The 17807-nt window shown below is 29.2% G+C and overlaps 1 protein-coding gene across 1 annotated transcript; it reads right to left on the bottom strand.

The window, feature by feature from the left end:
- Positions 1-7263: 7263 nt before the first annotated feature.
- LOC112501207 (cytokinin dehydrogenase 3) lies at positions 7264-10906 on the bottom strand. The gene is made up of 5 exons (XM_025104897.1): positions 10291-10906; positions 9749-9876; positions 9074-9334; positions 8474-8742; positions 7264-7581 (listed from the first exon to the last, which is right to left on the bottom strand). The coding sequence occupies exons 1-5, from the start codon at positions 10904-10906 to the stop codon at positions 7275-7277; spliced, it is 1581 nt and encodes a 526-aa protein (XP_024960665.1). The 3' UTR covers positions 7264-7274.
- Between the last annotated feature and the right edge of the window lie 6901 nt (positions 10907-17807).

Genomic DNA, 17807 nt, shown 5'->3' with positions numbered 1-17807 from the left:
CCCCCCCCCCCATTTTTAGAAACTTCGACAACTTTTATTACCTTTTGACATAGGCTAGTTTCGTTTAGCAAATGCATATGACCCGGCCCTAGATTTTGGCTTATAGAACCCTCAACTGGAATAGGTCTAAGTTTAAATTTAACTTGCCTTTATACCACTCAACGCGATATTATAAATCAAAATAATTTAGGTCTAGCAATGTTTTGTTTTTAACTAATCTTTTAGTCTATCTTTAGAAATATGGCCTAACATTATATGTCAAAGATTTGCAGAATTTTTTCTAAGGATGGTTCCTTTTGTTTTTGTTACATCGTTGTTATTTTCAATAACAAAAATCTCTTCATTAACAAGAGAACAATTTACTTGTGAATGATTATGAACAAAATTACCACAACCAAGATAATCAGAACCCTGAAATATTTTAATTTCATCAAAATTATTGACAGTTTACAACCATTCTTAACTAAATACACTGCAGAAATTAAATTCCTCTTAAGTGAGGGGATAAAATAAACATATCCAAACAAATAGATTTTCCTAATCCTAATTCTAGTGTTCTTATAGCCTTAACTGCCACTTTAGTTAAATAGACTTGTTGTTCAAACTTTTGGGGTTTTCTCCCTTTTGTCATACCCTACAAGGAAGTGGTAATATGAATTGTTAATCCAAAATCAATCCAATAACTAAGTGGAGAAATGTTAATAAAATTAATCTTTAAAGAAAATACTGAATTTGGAAAAAGATTACCGTTCTTAGCCATCCAAGTCGTGAAGCCATTGCATTCCTTCATGTGCTCAACTTTCTTGCGGAAGTAGAAATTATACGTAAAAGTTTTGGAGCCTTTCTTTTCTATAATTTTCTCTTAGCCTTGATATGCATTGATTATTCAAGGCATAAAACGTATATTTCTTTACTTTTAGGTAATTTATTTTCTTTTTATGCCAATCTTGAGTCATTTTTGTTACATTATTTTCCGTTTGTTTATACTTGGAGCTAAATTAAGTGATTTGTTTGTCTTTGCGTCATTAGAGTAACTAAATCTTAAACTTGAATGCCTATTGTTTTGTGATGCAACATTCCACCAACATTGATCTTTAAGAATAGGCTTTTGAAAAGGCTTTATGAATTCAGTTGCTGCATGAAGATAAGGACAAACTTTTGTAGAACTCTTAGTTAAAGAATTGAAGATCTGCAGTAGAAGGCTTTTGGAAAAGTGCTTTTTATACTCGCTGTTATATTTTTTTTACTTTTGTACTTTTTGTCTCCTTTTTAGGAGCTTTTGCTTTTGCAAGAGCTTTGTCTTTTTCTTTGATGTTTTAGTATAAATAGGACATCTTAGAGCTCATTTTAATTATCTTTTCATTAGATTCAGATCTGTAGCTTCTTAGTATATTCAAGTTAGTTCTTGAATTTCTTTAAAAGTTGTTCTTTAAGATATATTGCTGCAACATTGTTCTTGTCTTTACTTTATTTACTTTTCTTGTCATTTACTTTCCGCTCTTTACATTCAATCAATTACTTTTTGTCATTTATATTTATGTCTTTATTTTATGTTCTTTATATTTTTTGTCATTTACTTTCCGTGATAAGTAGCTAGATCCATTAGCTTAGGTGTGAGACAATGGGCAAGATTTTAAACCGAAGGAAAGTGGACGTTGTTTCGCAATAACAATGTTCCACTATTTCATTAAAGTTTTATAAAAATCAATGACACTTCTTGATGAGTTGATCACTTTGAAAGTGTTAAAATGTCATGGTCTTATAGATAAGTCATTGAATGCACGCCAACTTGAATGATATGAGAGATAGACTTCAGAAAGTTGCCGACAAGGAGACTTGTAATTTATATCTTTCAAATTAATTAATTCTCGACAGGTTGATCATTTGTTAAAGTGCGGTAAATTCATAGATGAACTATCTAGAACACACGCCAACTTGAATGATATGGGAATCGGCTCGAAAGAGTGATTGTTAACAAAGAGATTTGTTTATCCATATATTTTGAGGACATCATTTCGTCACTATCCCTGATCCGGATACCACATAGAGATATGAGTTGAAAGCTATAATATACAAGTCCGAGAGGAATACATTCAAAATATATGGTGGAACTAGTTACCACTTACTGCTTGCTACAACATTCCTTTAACATTATCTACTGGAATCTGTGTTTATGTCTCACCACAAGTCTTGTACCCATGATACCTTTATATATTTTGTTAATTCAGTAGTGTTAACTCAGATCCAACTGAAGTCTTCAATTTCATCATCTGAAATCATTTCTTTCATTGGACTCTTATTAAGCCTTTACTACAATCTCTGTGGACGATAACCTATTTTTACCATTTTATTACTTGGAAAAGAAAATATTGGACCATATTGTATACTTGCTTTGTGGGTCCTTTTATAAGTTTAAGGGTGTGAAAAATAACATACCACTTAGCGGTCCTATTTGTTTTGTACCTTCTAGCATGGGTATTAATGTCAGCTACAGTGCTACTTTTGATTAATTCGGCTGGTTTTTTCAACCCTAGTTAAGGCAATAGTCCATCTTATATATGATTGAAGATAAAATTCTGTTTGTGCTCTCCATTGCTTATAGTTGGAACTGGTAAGGAGAAGGATCAAGTTAAAATTGACAAAACCTAATCACAAGATGATAAAAGGAATATATAAGTTGTCATTTGTAATTAATAATTATCTTAACTCCACAACTGAATACAAATTTCAAGTAATACTTATGATAGTATAAAACTCAATATTTAAAAATTATGTATCATCACATTATACACTACACATGTAAGTTATCCAATGAAAACAATCATATATATGGATAAGAAGAGTTTCAAAGTATCAAGATAGACATGTGTGTTCATATGTGATGGTGTTCTTAAACCAAAATTACTCATAATGCTTCTTCTATTGAAGAATATAATTCAAGTAAATGTGATTTGAGATACACAAGTTTTGACTGTTTAGTATGTATAATTTTTTCTCCAAAGAATAGCAACATGATCTTATGGTTTAGAAAATTTTCAGTCAAGGTTTTGTAGTTGTGAATTGATGAAGAAAAATAATCCAATTTTCATATAGGTTGGAGATATTAGGATTGTTTAAAAATTCACAAAAGTTTGTTTATCAATTAGGTGTCAATAGTCATTCTATATTTGAATTATATGATTTTATGCATTTATCTGTAGACATATTGACTAATCCATAAACCCACGTACGATATATTGATAACCATATTGTTTTGAAAGTCAATGCTTTAGATCTGATCAATCTTGTTCTAAAAACATATTTTAGCCAATAATCAAACAACACTAAATTTAGAACGATGTTAAACTTAAAAACTTGTAGGAATTTTCATATCTTAAATAAAAGTTTTTGATGAATATTGCGCAAATTAGGGTAAATGAATCATATTTGAAATGTCTCAAACATATCTCTAAATAACTTATGAAATTAATTAAACAAATAATTTAAAATTAATTAACTCAAAATTGGGCTATACAAGTTATCCAAATTAAATTATTGACCTCAAAATTGAATTACATCAATAATTAAATAATGCCTCAAACATATCTCTAAATAACTTATGAAATAATTTAACAAAACCAAATACAATAAAATTAGTCACACTAGCCGAATGAATTATACTATGAATTGAATAATTATATCAATATATTGGCTCCAGATAAATTAAAAGTTAAATATCTTAATTAAATTGATTGGTTCAATTAAATCATTTTTTATAGATATATGACTGTAAATCAGTAATGAATCTTGAACCAAATAAATTAATATTTGCCTAAATATATCCATTGCTCCAAAATTTAAATTAGATTTGAATCAAATTTAAATAGAATTAAGCAGCCATAAATAATTGATTTAGATAAATTGATGAACAACATGTAAATAGAGACAGTGACCTTGCCTAATTTCAAGATCTGTTTTTCCCCTCAAAATTAATAAATTTACAATGGATAAACATAAAATAAATTCGACAATGAATTAATTTTAATATATAAATTGTCATTGTGGATTCGTTGTGATCTTATTCCATATTTTCAAATATAATACTAATAATTAAATAAATGTATTATTCTAAACATATGACACGAAATATATAAATCAAAGATAATTAAATTTCCTTATTTTAGTAACAGAATTCTAGATGCATAATAAAACAAATCAAAAACCTAAAGAAAAGATAAAGGATATGGAAAATCAAATTCTAAAAATTGAGAAATTTTACGAAATCAACCAAAAACATTGAGTAAGTCCCTCGAAGTCGACCTAAAACCGAAAAATTCTCACGAAATCAACCAAAAAAGTCCCTTATCAGCAAAAAAGAACTTATAAAATCCCATCAACCAAAAAACTTAAAAATTTTCTCGAAACAATGAGATTCATTTATAATGCATCAAGCAACTTTGCAATATGATGTACTTAATTGCTTTCAAAAGGCGAGGTCTCGTCAAGAACAATTGTAGAAGGTAACTTGTTTTATCGTTTTAATGAAATCGTATTTTTACTTAAAAAATTTATCTTAAGCTTTTCATTTATTCCCCCGCTCACCTAAAATCCTGGAACCGCCACTGTTATTTTGTCAGATACTTGGTGGCTAAACAGGAGCTGGAATTCTGCAAAAATGATAGCAGGTTTGGCTGATGTGTTTACTTCCAAAAGAAAATTTTGAACAACTTCAAGATCAGTTTCAACTTTGAATAAGGGAGACTGTTGAAAGTTAGTTGATTCAAAGTTAGTTGCTTAAATAAAGGAAAAGTAAGATGAATCTACGTTCCTCGGCCTATAGTAAGTGAATGAGTGACGACTTGAATGAAACTTTAATTGTTGATCAGAGGAAAGGGAATACCTCGATAAGGAAAGAAAGTCGTTGTGCGTTAGCGCATCCGTTTTCTTGCTGGTTACCACTTGACATTTCTTTGGCCCCTTAGAAAAAAATAGACCAAGATGGTCATCTTACGAATTGGATTTGAACCAATATAAATCCACTTTCCCTTCTGCCCACTCTCCGTTCACACGGTTCTCAAAACAGAGGAGGAAGCTTCCTTCTTTATCTAAGCAACTAATAGGCTTGGGTGGCTAGGGCACATGCTATCGAGGTTACATGCCTCGCATATTCTACATTATAGCCTGCAACTGATTCAGCTTCTGCTTCTAGGAGATCAAACGGGGGTGGACCAAGCACTAATGGATCTCTCAACAAGAGCCTCATTCTTTCTAGCGACATTAGAAAGGACGAGAAAGGGCTTGTTGCTGGTTCGGACTAACTCGAATCTCGTAGATGACGATGAAGTGGGAGTCCTTTCCCCTATTCCTATACATACCTTGGCAGCTTGACAAGCTACCCTTCCTCTTGATCTAAGGTGCGAAGATCACTTTTCGATCACACTACAAAAATTTCCCTCGCTGATATTCGTCGCTGATACCTGATTTTCTAGTAGTGTCAGCCGTTGCTCCCTGTGCACTTAGCCTACAAACTCCGGCTCACTTCCCAACCCCGATTTGAGCATCTCCCTAGCCTCTAGAGCATGAGGTTGCCATGTAGTTGACAAACCTTCACTCGCTAGGGAAGAAAAGGGATAGGTGGGACTTTAGCTAAATTTTTGTTTGTTAACAGTTTAATAAGTTTAATGTGATTTATAGCTTATTCAGTCAGCTATATAGGACTATTTGCTAGTGGTTTGATGATATAGAAAATTGCTTATTCAATAAGCTTTTAGAGGATCTTTATGCAAAAAGCAAAAAAAAAAAAATTCTAAACCTGCCCCTCACAATAATGGAAAAAACATGTTCATTCCATTTATGACATCTCTGCCAAACAAAAACCATCTATATCTATACAAATAGATTAATCTATAAAGATAGATTTATTCACACAGGATTTAATGAAAAACCAACTAAACAACCCTAGATTTTTTATTTTTCAATTTTCTAGTCGTTAGTGGCTTTTTTGTTTCAAATTTGTTACTAAGAAATGTTTTCATTTTAAATTTATGTAAAACCACTACTCATACATTAAAACTATTATTGGGATGATATATATATATATATATATATATATATATATATAGAGAGAGAGAGAGAGAGAGAGAGAAAGTAGGTTTCAGGGGTTCATTGATTAGTACACCCCAGGTGTTGGTAAGGTCGGGACAGTGGTCGTACCTATTCGGGTTGCTGGCCTATCTTCTTTCTGAGATTGACCACCAGCTGCGTTGGTTTGGCTATTCTTTTCTATTGAAAAGGAGTTAGTTGTATGCGCGAGTCATCTTCTTCTAGGCGCTCTCTCTCTCTCTCTCTCTCTCTCTATATATATATATATATATATATATAGGGTTAGGTTCAAGGAAAAACTATAAAAAAAAATGAAAAACTGAAGAACATTCTGGTAATTGTTCATCTAGATGGTATGCACATGTGCATACAAAAAATTTGTCCGGTATGCAACCAACCCAACCCACATTGGTTTAGGTTGGGATGAATTATATGTTTACAATTCTTTGAAGTGGTTGAGATTTGTCAAATCGTAATCATTAGGTTATCGTTTGGTTGTTTGATCAAACGCCTTTAAATCATCTAACCCACCCCTACTTTGAAGGTTTATTTTTTATTCCGAAGGTTTTGTCTTTTTCTCTATGAAGCTAGGTCATGTTTGCTTAGTGTGAAGATTTGACGATAACTTCAAAAAGAACTTAGCTAATGCCTCATATATGGTTTCATGTCTTAAAAAACTAGATGATCTCACATGGTCTTCAAAAATATTGAAAACATGAAAACAAATCCGAAAAGATGAATTCGATTCAAAAAGTAACAACAAAAGAAAACAAAATATATGAGACGCAAGGCATGTAGAAGCTCCAAAGATCAATGCACTACCAAATTATACATTACAAAACAAAGAGACTTCACTGACAAATTTTTTCGATAGATTTGGAGTGGTTTACCGACATATTTTTCCATCAGTGATTGAAAATCTGCAGGTAATCGCGATCACCGGCCACTTTTTCTTCGGCGATGAGATTCGCAAGTGATAAACTTTTTCCGGATTACATACAGATTTTTCCATCGATAAAATCTCTTTATCTTGATAGTTAATGAATTTTGGGATGACTAATTATAGTTCTAAAATCGAAAATTAATATAGTACTTGGAATGTTTCAAATACATCTACATTAATCTAATAATTAATTAATTATATATGCATACATTTAGCATATATGTATATAATAATTTAACAATTACTCTAATTAATTGAAGTTGAAAATTCTTTGGCCAGGAGACAGTATCATTTTTGGATCATACTTGGCTTTCCTCTCCTCAAATACATTCCATTTTCCACCAAATTGCTTCATCCATTCTTCTTTTGTTTTGTAATATCTTGGAAGATATTGCTTGATTTTAATACCCATTTCATCACACACTTCTAGAATCTCTTTGTTTTGATCGTCGATGATTTTGCAGTTATCTATCTTTCCAGCAGAATGCAATAAACCTACGCTGTAAAACACATCTTCGTTGTCATCTGGTATGACAGCAGACATTTGACCATCCCACCTGTGTTTTTCAAACGAATTAGATATAATAATTGGCTCTAGCTAATAAAAGAGAATTACAAAAAATATAGTATTCTTTTCCACTTGACCATTTTGTTAAGAAAAATATCATTTCTTTAATAATCTGATAATTAGTTTTTTCGAAAATTGGTGAATTTAAATTTTTAATTCATTATTTTAAATTAGTTTTTGTTGTAAAAAGACTTTTAAACGTATTAATAAAGTGATTGTGAGAATTAATAATGGAATATATTTAATTACTTATAAATTTCAAGAAGTTGAAATAAAAAAGCTAAAAAATGTAGTTAGTAGAACAATTAATTCAGTTTTTTTCGAACCTTTCTTATTAATATAATAAATCAAATTAATGATTTCGCGATATTATTATTATTATTATTATTAGGAACTTAATTAATATATATTTTTCAAGAAAATCAAATTAGAAAGTAGAACAAATTAATTGGCCAATTAAACATATTTTTTTTCTTAACTCTATCCAACAAAAATATTTAATTGTATTACGCTAAGTATATATGTGAACTAATAATTGAAAAATATTATGGTTTTCTAAGTTTTTAGAAAAAATGAAATAATTTCTATTCAACCTATCTCTTAGTTGCGTTATGATGAAAAAGAGAGTTATGATATGAAGCATAAGAAAATATCTTCACCCTTAGATGCACATTAGGATGAGATGATGCATCGTTTCATGGGCGGGTTAATTTGAGATTAAAGGTGATCAAGGGATCATATCTCTTCTTACCCTTCTCATCATAACTCTTTTTCTCACATGATTCTTCCTCTCTCTTGATATATAATTATATATAAAAACTACATATGTACGTACTTCTCTAGTTGTTGGAGTAATTAAATGAAGGAAAATGGTTAATTACTTTTTCCGATTCATCGGGTAGACAAGGAAAGGCCCTGAGCTTTTGTTTTGTTTTTGAACAATATCGATGAATACGTGTTGATTAAAATCCAAAATACGTGATTTTGGGACGAAAAGATTCAACCATGGATGAGGAACATCCCATAGTCCTTTTGATTGAAGCTTTAGCTCTTCAATTCTCACTCTATTCAGAAAATCCTCAAATGACACATCTTTCTCGAATTTAAATCCATTTTTGAAGCTCAACCCTTTTAACATCTCTTCAAGTTCCTGTAAATTACAAATAAAATTTAATTAATTAATTAAGTTCTATATATAAGATCAGATCCAAAGCAAAACCGTAAAAAATGAAAAACTGAGGAACACTCTGATAATCATGCTTCTAGATAGTACATACAAGTAACTTGTAAACTATTTGTCTGGCATGCACACGTGCATACAAACCTAGAACCAGTTTCAATTACTTGTATGCAAATCTACATATACAAATAAATGATTATTAATAGGATATTTCTCAGTCTTTTTTTGGTTTTCCTCTGAACCTCCCTATATATATACACACACGGAAGATGAACATGAAAGAGTATATATAGATACATACCTCATTGACAGTTTGTATGTTGAATTCGTCATAATATTTGACTACTTCTAAGCTATAAACGATGCCATGTTTGGATGCTAAAGAATTTACTTTGGATTCACCAAGAGTTGAGAAAAATGAAGATCTCCAATTGTTTGCAAGATTCTTCTTCATGATAAGAGAGCCTTCAACATAATTAGGTCCATTATTTATTGAGATCAAGTGTTCTTGATCCTTTGTGAAGCTACCAAAGTCTTCATATATCATTCGAACCCATTTCACCTACAAAAAAGTCACAATCTATAATTTCCAAAAATGGAAATGTATCTATATCTATATTTATACATACATATATATACATATATACACACACACACGACTTAAGAAGCTCTATATTTGACGTCTGAATATCAGGACCCTGATTTCTATGTACCAAATTAAAGGAAACGATTATAGAGTACTTGCATGTGATTACTTGTTTGTATAGAAATAATAAAACCGCTTTCAAAACAAAAGAGAATGAAGAACAAAGGGATAATACTTATTAGTTTTAAAATGTTTTTCCTAAATATGATTGAAAGAAATCATTGGTTCTTTCTCTCTCTCTCTCTCTCTCTATATATATATATATATATATTAACTCATAGTTATATATATATATACACACACACACACGCCTGTAAAGCTAGGTCATACTCTTGATGGTGCCTTGTGGAGAACAATTCTTGCCCTAGTTATGATTCCAAATTGACCAAGACCTCCAAGAACACCATAGAAGAGCTCGGAGTGTAAGCTCTTGGAACAAGTCATGATATCCCCTTTTCCTGCAACCATCAAAGAAATTAATTAACATGCAAATTCAAGAAACTTAATCGATGACAACAACTAAATAAATTTTTTATTAAGCTTAGATAAAAATGATGCAACTATATATCTGATAATTATATATACAGGATCAGGTTCAAGTTTTGATTCGGGAAAAAACCGTAAACAAAATTCAAAAAATATGAAAGTACAATTCCCTTTAATTTGATCCATTTTTTTCTTTTTTTTCTTACTTTCTAAAAGTACATAACTCTTTATGCATGCAGTCTTGGCAATTATACCATATATGCAAGTTGTATTTCAAACACATCATGACTCAAACGAAGTATAAATGTTTACAGATATAAAAGTTTATGTACGTTCATGTGTATGTTTGTTTGTGTATGTTTGTTTGTGTGTGTATGTATATGTACCTGTGATGACATCCATTTCATGCACATTGGTGATCTGAGGACCATGAAGGAAAGCTTGGCCACTAATCCCTGCATTAGAGAGTGTACCACCGACGGTAAGATACAAATAATCTGTCCACGAGACAGGAGCCAACCCCTGCTCCATTGTCGTCCTCAAAACATCGATCCAAAGCTGCTCACCTCCAACATCAGCATAAAACCCTAGAGAATCACTCCAAGAAACCCTAATCCTACCATTTCCATTCAAAGACGACATTTCCACCACCACCCCATCTTTGGCCATGGCCTGTCCTCCGACACAGTGGCCATTGCCTCTAGCGGCGATTTTGAAGGGAGACGAAGAGTCGTAGGAGGATTTAACGAGGCGGGCGATGTCGGAATTGGTGGAAGGATAGAAAACTGCTGATGGGGTTTCTTGAACAAGTTTACCGAAGTCAGAAGAGGCTGTTTTGATGCAATTGGCATCTGTACACAGCTTGCTTGCTAGGTCAACTGGTAGGGTTTCATATGGGAGTGATGAAATTAAAGTGGTTTTCCATGGGGTAAATTTGCTTAGTATCATTGAAATCAAGTTGTTTATCATGTTTAGTACAATGATATAATGAGCCTTAGCCATTAACACAGAGAGAGAGAGAGAGAGAGAGAGAGAGAGAGGGAGGGGGGAGAGAGAGAGAGGAGAGACCTAATTATGTTGGATATAAGGAAGGAAGGAGGTAAGATACGTCTATATATAGATAGAAATATATAGATATAGGTATAAATATAGCTACAGAGAGAGAGAGAGAGAGAATCTAAGGGGAAGAAAAATCAAAGATACGCAAAGGGAAAGAATAGAATTTTGCAAAATTGTGGGTGGTTTCAAGAAGTAAGTTATGGTCAGGAATCCGAGGTGTAAAGGAGCTCCCAGTCGTACTTGTTCACTTTCGGAAAAAATAAAAGAGAACCCAAACTTTATTAACTATATAATTCATGATTTCAATATATATATATATAAATTGGTTATTATATAATTCTTTACATTTATATAATCAATACAACTCAATATAATCAATACAACTCAATCTCAACTGTTCATTTAATTTGATGAAGATGTAATTTTATATAAGTTTTGATTGTTTCCTAATATAAAGTATTAATCGCAATTAATGAACTTTATACATCTTTCATAAATATTCAATTCATAATAAATGAACTCTCATCATTTCCATAAATATCTCAATTTATTGAGTTGCATTGGTTGTACAAATATGATGAGTTGCATTTGAAACAAACGCACACACTTTCTCTCTCTCTCTCTCTCTCTCTCTCTCTATATATATATATATATTTGTTTTATTTTTATGTATTTTGCTTAAAATTATATATTATATTTAAAAAAATGCATCTCCATTTTACAAAAAAAAAAATCACTAAAATATTATTCCTGTTTTATTTCAAGAAAGAAAATGTTTACTAATTCTTCTTTCAAAAAAACACCTTGTTTAGTCAATGTATTTATATTTTTAGTATAAATTAATTATTTATATTTTAACAATTAGAAATGAAGACCTGTAATACATCATAAAACCAACTTTAATCATTATATATACATGTAATTTCAAAGCCTAGAAGTAGTCTCATGTCATTCCCTTGACATACTTTACTATTTTTTTTTGTCCAATATTTTACATATATCTTCTAGATCTTAATGATTATTTTTAAAAATATGTTTTGAGTTCTCTTTTTTCCTACCTTAAAATTTTATAAAAATGAAAAAATGAGGGTTAAATAATGCAATCCTTTAATTGTTAAATATCCTATGTTTGCTAATTTTCTTTCTTACACACATCAATATCGATACCCTTTTAGTATTCTTAATGCATGATTTAACAAGATTCTGATATTAAAAAAAAAGTGCATATATATAACAATCCTACGTTATCCGAACAAGAATCATCAGGTCAATAATGTATTGTTAGCTCTCCACACCTTAATTCATACAACTCAAGCTACTTCTAGAGTGCAAGGCACACCAAGTTGGAAAAAAAAGATTGAAAGCCATCATAGGGAATATTCTTAATTACTATATTAAATAACTTTGTCATATAAAACGCAACATTTATATATGTTTGATAATGTTTTATTAATTTACCATGTTTTATTTACAAGAAACAAGACTAATGTAGTGCATATATATATGTGTGAATATTTATCATATATATTCAAAAAGATTAATATATAAATAAAAATAATCAAATATCCATAAAATACATAGGTATTAAACAAATAATTTAATGGATTAATTAATAAAGGCACCACTCACAGAATTAAAAACATTCTTGTGGGGCTTTTTGATGGAACCAACACATGCACCAAATTGGTGTTGACATGCAATTTGATTAAACATGAGTTTAAGAGAAAAAGGTTCCCAATATGGGCACAAAACAAAATTAGCACTTTTCTTCTCCTTTTACATGTTTAGAACCCTTTTTATTTAAGATAAACATTAAAAATAAATGTTTGATATAAAATGGGTTAACATATAAAGATATTATTGAGAAAAAAAAATATAAGAATTTCAAATTACCCAAAAAAGTTATATTCTTTAACTTCTATTTTATATATCAGATTTTAAATTTTAATATTATTTACTATATATCTAACTAAGGGTATCTTCGGTACAAAAGCGATTTGTACAAGTTATCGTTGTTGTAGAGACTTCTTATAAGAATCTTCTACTCTTTAGGTTCTTGTATAAGAACATTGGTTCTTACCATTAAGTTTGTCAGAAATTACATTTTTCCTAGTTTTTTTTTATATTTCATTTTATTGACATTATATTTATTATTGATGTTTAAAAAATCAATGAGACCCATAAAAAATATATTCTTATAAGAATTATCGTTGTAGACTTCTACGAGGGTTTATAATTTGATGAGTTGAAAATGAGATGATAACAAAAAGTGCAAAAAGGAGATTTTTATAAAAACCTCCATTAAAAATATTCTAAGAGTCTCCATAGTCATGGACTTCTTTATAGATTTATGACTTTTTCATGTTTTAAAATTCTCTCTTTTTCGCATCATTTTTTTTCTTTTCTATGCATGTGATAAACCTTTCAATCTCATTATTGGATCGCTCCATAATTTATATAATAAAATTTATAATAGCTAAGAATTACTTATTATAATTAAAAATTACTCTAAAAAGTTACTAACGAAAATAAAAATTACAATAATCAAAATAGTAAAAATTATAATAAATAAAAATTACAATAACGAAAATAAAAAATCGTTGATGTGTAAAAATAAAAATTGTTTGTTGAAGCATTTTAATTTTTATCAAATTTATAAATTATTTTATTTATATAAAAATAAGAAAACTATATAAAAAAAAAAAGATAATTTAAATACGACAAATGCAACAAATAGACTCGCACACCCTCTTCATTTTTGGTGAGGTTTGAACATGTGACCTCCTAGGAAGACATAGACTACGATACCGTGAGGCGTGAAGACAAAGATCCTTTAGTAATTTCTTTTATTATAAATAGGTCCCACAAATAAAGAATGAACGGTTCTTGGAGAGGAACCTCTCCGCTTTCTATCTCGATTGAACCGATACCTCCTGGTAGTGAATAATTTGATAAAGCGTTTCTTAAACGTCTCAGATTTCACCACTATGGATGTTTCTAATCTCATGAATTCTTTACAAAATAAATTGAAAAAAAAAAAGGTGAAATAAGTTTGTTTTTTCTTTCCTTATTGGGAACGAATATTGGTAGGTAGGCAGGCATAAAGATCTTTGAAATATTTACTGTTGAGATATGATGAGAAATTTCAAATGTAAAAACAAAAGGCAAAGTGAGAAGATTGATGGAAACATCACCCAGATTTTGGTCTTCATGTTTAAGATCTTCTTTGTAGGTATATGTGGATACATTCAAATCTTCAATATCATATATTAAAATCTCATTCTCATTTTATAATATAGTTTTTTTTGGATACTCGCATAACATGAAATATTCATCGGATTTTATCAATTCAAATAGCATGGTTAAATGCATCTTTATATATCGTTAAATACATCTCTGTCTATTAATTTCAAACTTTTTCACATACATCAATATTAAGACTTACTTCTTACATTTTTAATGTATGATTTAACCTGATTTTAATATAAAATGGGTGTGTATAGCATTAATTACTCTTCAAATACGCATGGTTTCATATATTTTTTTCATCGATATTATTTCATATTTGAAACAACAAATGATTCCACCTTAATAAATACAGTGATGTTTCTTAAGCAGTGTTAGTTCCATTTTTAAAATGTGGATTAATGCATTAGATTAAATAGATTAATGGTTAGCATTGGTCCTTAAAATTTATTTGCAATATATTTAAGATTTTCATTTGATTTCCCTCCTCTCATAAAATCGTAAAAACTATGAGAAACAGTGCATCGTGCGTTATTTCATATAAAATTTAAAGTATTGATTAACATATATTTCTTTTACATGTAAAACTATTTTACATGTTTGTTTTCACCAAAGTACATGTAAAAAAGTTTTACTTTGTACAATATATGTAAAATAAACAAATTGTGAAACAAATATATGTTAATCAATACCATAAATTCTAGTCTTTAATGGAAAAAGAACATGTGAAACAATAGCTTAAGTTATAGGTTTCACGGTTATCACAATATATTTGAGGTTCTCATTTGATTTATATATAGAGTCATGTATAGGGGAAAACTAAAAAAAATGCAAAATTGGAAACACTCTAATAACTATTCATCTGTATAATATATATGCACGATCATATAAAAAATCAAGAAACATCTTCAATTCTTTGTATGTACATATACATACCATTACAAACGAATGATTATTAGGGTTTTCTTCAATTTTTCATAATTTTTTAGTTCTTTCTTTAAACCCCTCTCTCTCTCTCTCTCTCTATATATATATATATATATAAGAATTCTCTAAAATATATTACTATTAGATTTATTGTAGTGAATAATAAGAATCCAACATTAATAAAAGCTTTAAATTAAATAATAAAGTGTAGACTTTTTATAAAAGAAAGAACCTTGAAATTCAAATATCATAAAACGTGAGAAAAATGTCAAAATCCCAATTGATTTGGTGGATCAATACGTTGAATGGTATAAAGTTTGTGACAGTCAAATTAAAATTTTGATATGAATTTATTTTTAATTAAAATCTATTTCTTAGTTGATCATCTTTAAATTGACAAGTCCCACTACGTAAAACTTATTTGCATCAGCAGTTAATTAAAAACGATATGTTTAATTATGTAACATTTTAAATCCAAAATAAAATCAATAATCAATTAACCTAATAATTTTTAAAATTATGGTAGAAGGTATAAAAATAGCATACATGATTTGGGCTTGACACAAGAAACAGGGTTATTGTGACCACTTTTGTCATCACTGAATATTCAATTTATCATCACAAACTATTTGTAGCGACGATATGGCATGCCCAAAGCTCATTTTTCTTCTAGAGGCATTACAAAATCATATCAAAATTATCTTCTACCATCAAGATGGTGATACAAATCTTGTCGAGCACAGTCCCTAAAGGGGTGTTGGTAACGTCTTTGGTGAACCTTATTATACATCTTCAATGAACAACGAGGATATTAGGTGGCCGTGACAAGGATGTAATGAATTTATGGGAAGAGAACGATAACTCATCTCATACTAATGGAAAAACATTTCTTAAAATCTAAGTTTATTGTATACATACGATCTTTAGACCCCATAAAATAATCAATAAAAATGTTCAAATACAATATTATTATTAAGTCTTACTTATACAGTAGTATATTGCATAAAAATAATAACCAATCAAAGACTTTCTTACTCAAAACCATGCAAAACCATAAATAAAAAATGAGGAAAATCTAAATAAAACGAATCATTAATTAAAATTGAAGATTCAGGTTCTCAATTTCAAAGTCAAGATTTATCGTCATACATTGGAGTATATTTTTAATAAGAAAATAAAATAAATACTTTTAATGTTTAGTACAATATATTCTAAGGGCCACAAGAAAGATTTTGTCCATCCAAAAAATAGATATAACAAATGATATTTTTGAATTAAAAAATCTATAAAAAATTAAACTTAATTAATATAAACATCTTTTATTTCAACTTTTTGTTGTAATTTATTGGTATATTTGTGAATAGCATAAAAATCTATAAAAAATGATGTTTTTAACATTCAAACATCAAACACAATTATAAATTCAAGATCACATAAAAGACAAGATAATGTATTGGTATACATTTGTGAACAGCATAAAAACAAATTAATCTGTTAAAAAAATAAAATGCAAAGAAATTAGAATGAAATTGAATTAGAAATTGATCATTTCAGTTTCATTGGATTCAATGAATCAAATACAATGTTATAGTATTCTATTGGTGTTGTCTTAATCAATAATTTGGATCAAAGATATTGAAGATCATCAAGATAAAAGTAGATTAATTGTATCATCACCCATTAATTTCTTCATATCATGATAATTGATTTACAACCTATAAAGTAAGCTAAAAATTTGGTCCATGAGGTTGTAGAAGATAACCCTTTTTGTTACGGTAGTCTTGAAATTACAAGATGACTATATTAGTTTGTAAAAACGTTCGAATTTTGGTCTCTCCTAACGTTTGTTACTGTTAAATGAGGGGTATATTCATTCTTTTATCGATTTTTTTGTTTTTTATCTATTTAAAAACCACAGGGACCAACATTATAAAATTGATTTTGATTGAGTGATGAACAAAAATTGATAAAAGGACATAAATGTCCCATTTTTAACGCAATTTTTTAACGTTCGTTAGAAGAAGAGATCAAATTTGGATGCTTTTTACAAACCACAATGGTCATATTATAATTTCAAAAGGGAAAAGTCTAAAAAAACTCAATGGACTTTAGTATTTGGAATGATTAAGTCATTGGACAATTTTTTGGAACAAATAAGTACTTGGACATTCCAAAACATGTTAAATAACTCCTTGGACAATTTTTTGGAACAAATAAATCATTAGACATTCCAAAACATGTTAAATAACTCCTTGGACAATTTTTTGGAACAAATAAGTCATTGGACATTACAAAACATGTTAAATAACTCCTTGGACAATTTAAAACATGTTAAATAACTCATTGGATAATTTTTAGGAACAAATAAGTCATTGGACAATCCAAAACATGTTAAATAACTCTGTGGACTTTTTTAAAACCTGTTGGATACATTCTTATGACTTGTACAACTAGTTAATATGGTAAAATAGTGAAAAAAATCCGAAAAAAAACTCAATGAACATTCATATTTTGAACGATTAAGTCCCTAAACATTTTTTGAACCAAAAATGATTTAGATCTATAAAATTAAACAAATATAATAAAAAAGTACTTACATTTATAAAAAAAATTATATTTAAAAAAGATTTTTGATAAAATTTATTTTAATTAAAATTAAAATATATTTAGT

Source organism: Cynara cardunculus, assembly GCF_001531365.2.
Source record: "Cynara cardunculus var. scolymus isolate 2C chromosome LG 17, CcrdV1, whole genome shotgun sequence".
Taxonomy (NCBI): Eukaryota; Viridiplantae; Streptophyta; class Magnoliopsida; order Asterales; family Asteraceae; genus Cynara; species Cynara cardunculus.
This window is presented reverse-complemented; position numbering and strand designations above follow the sequence as displayed.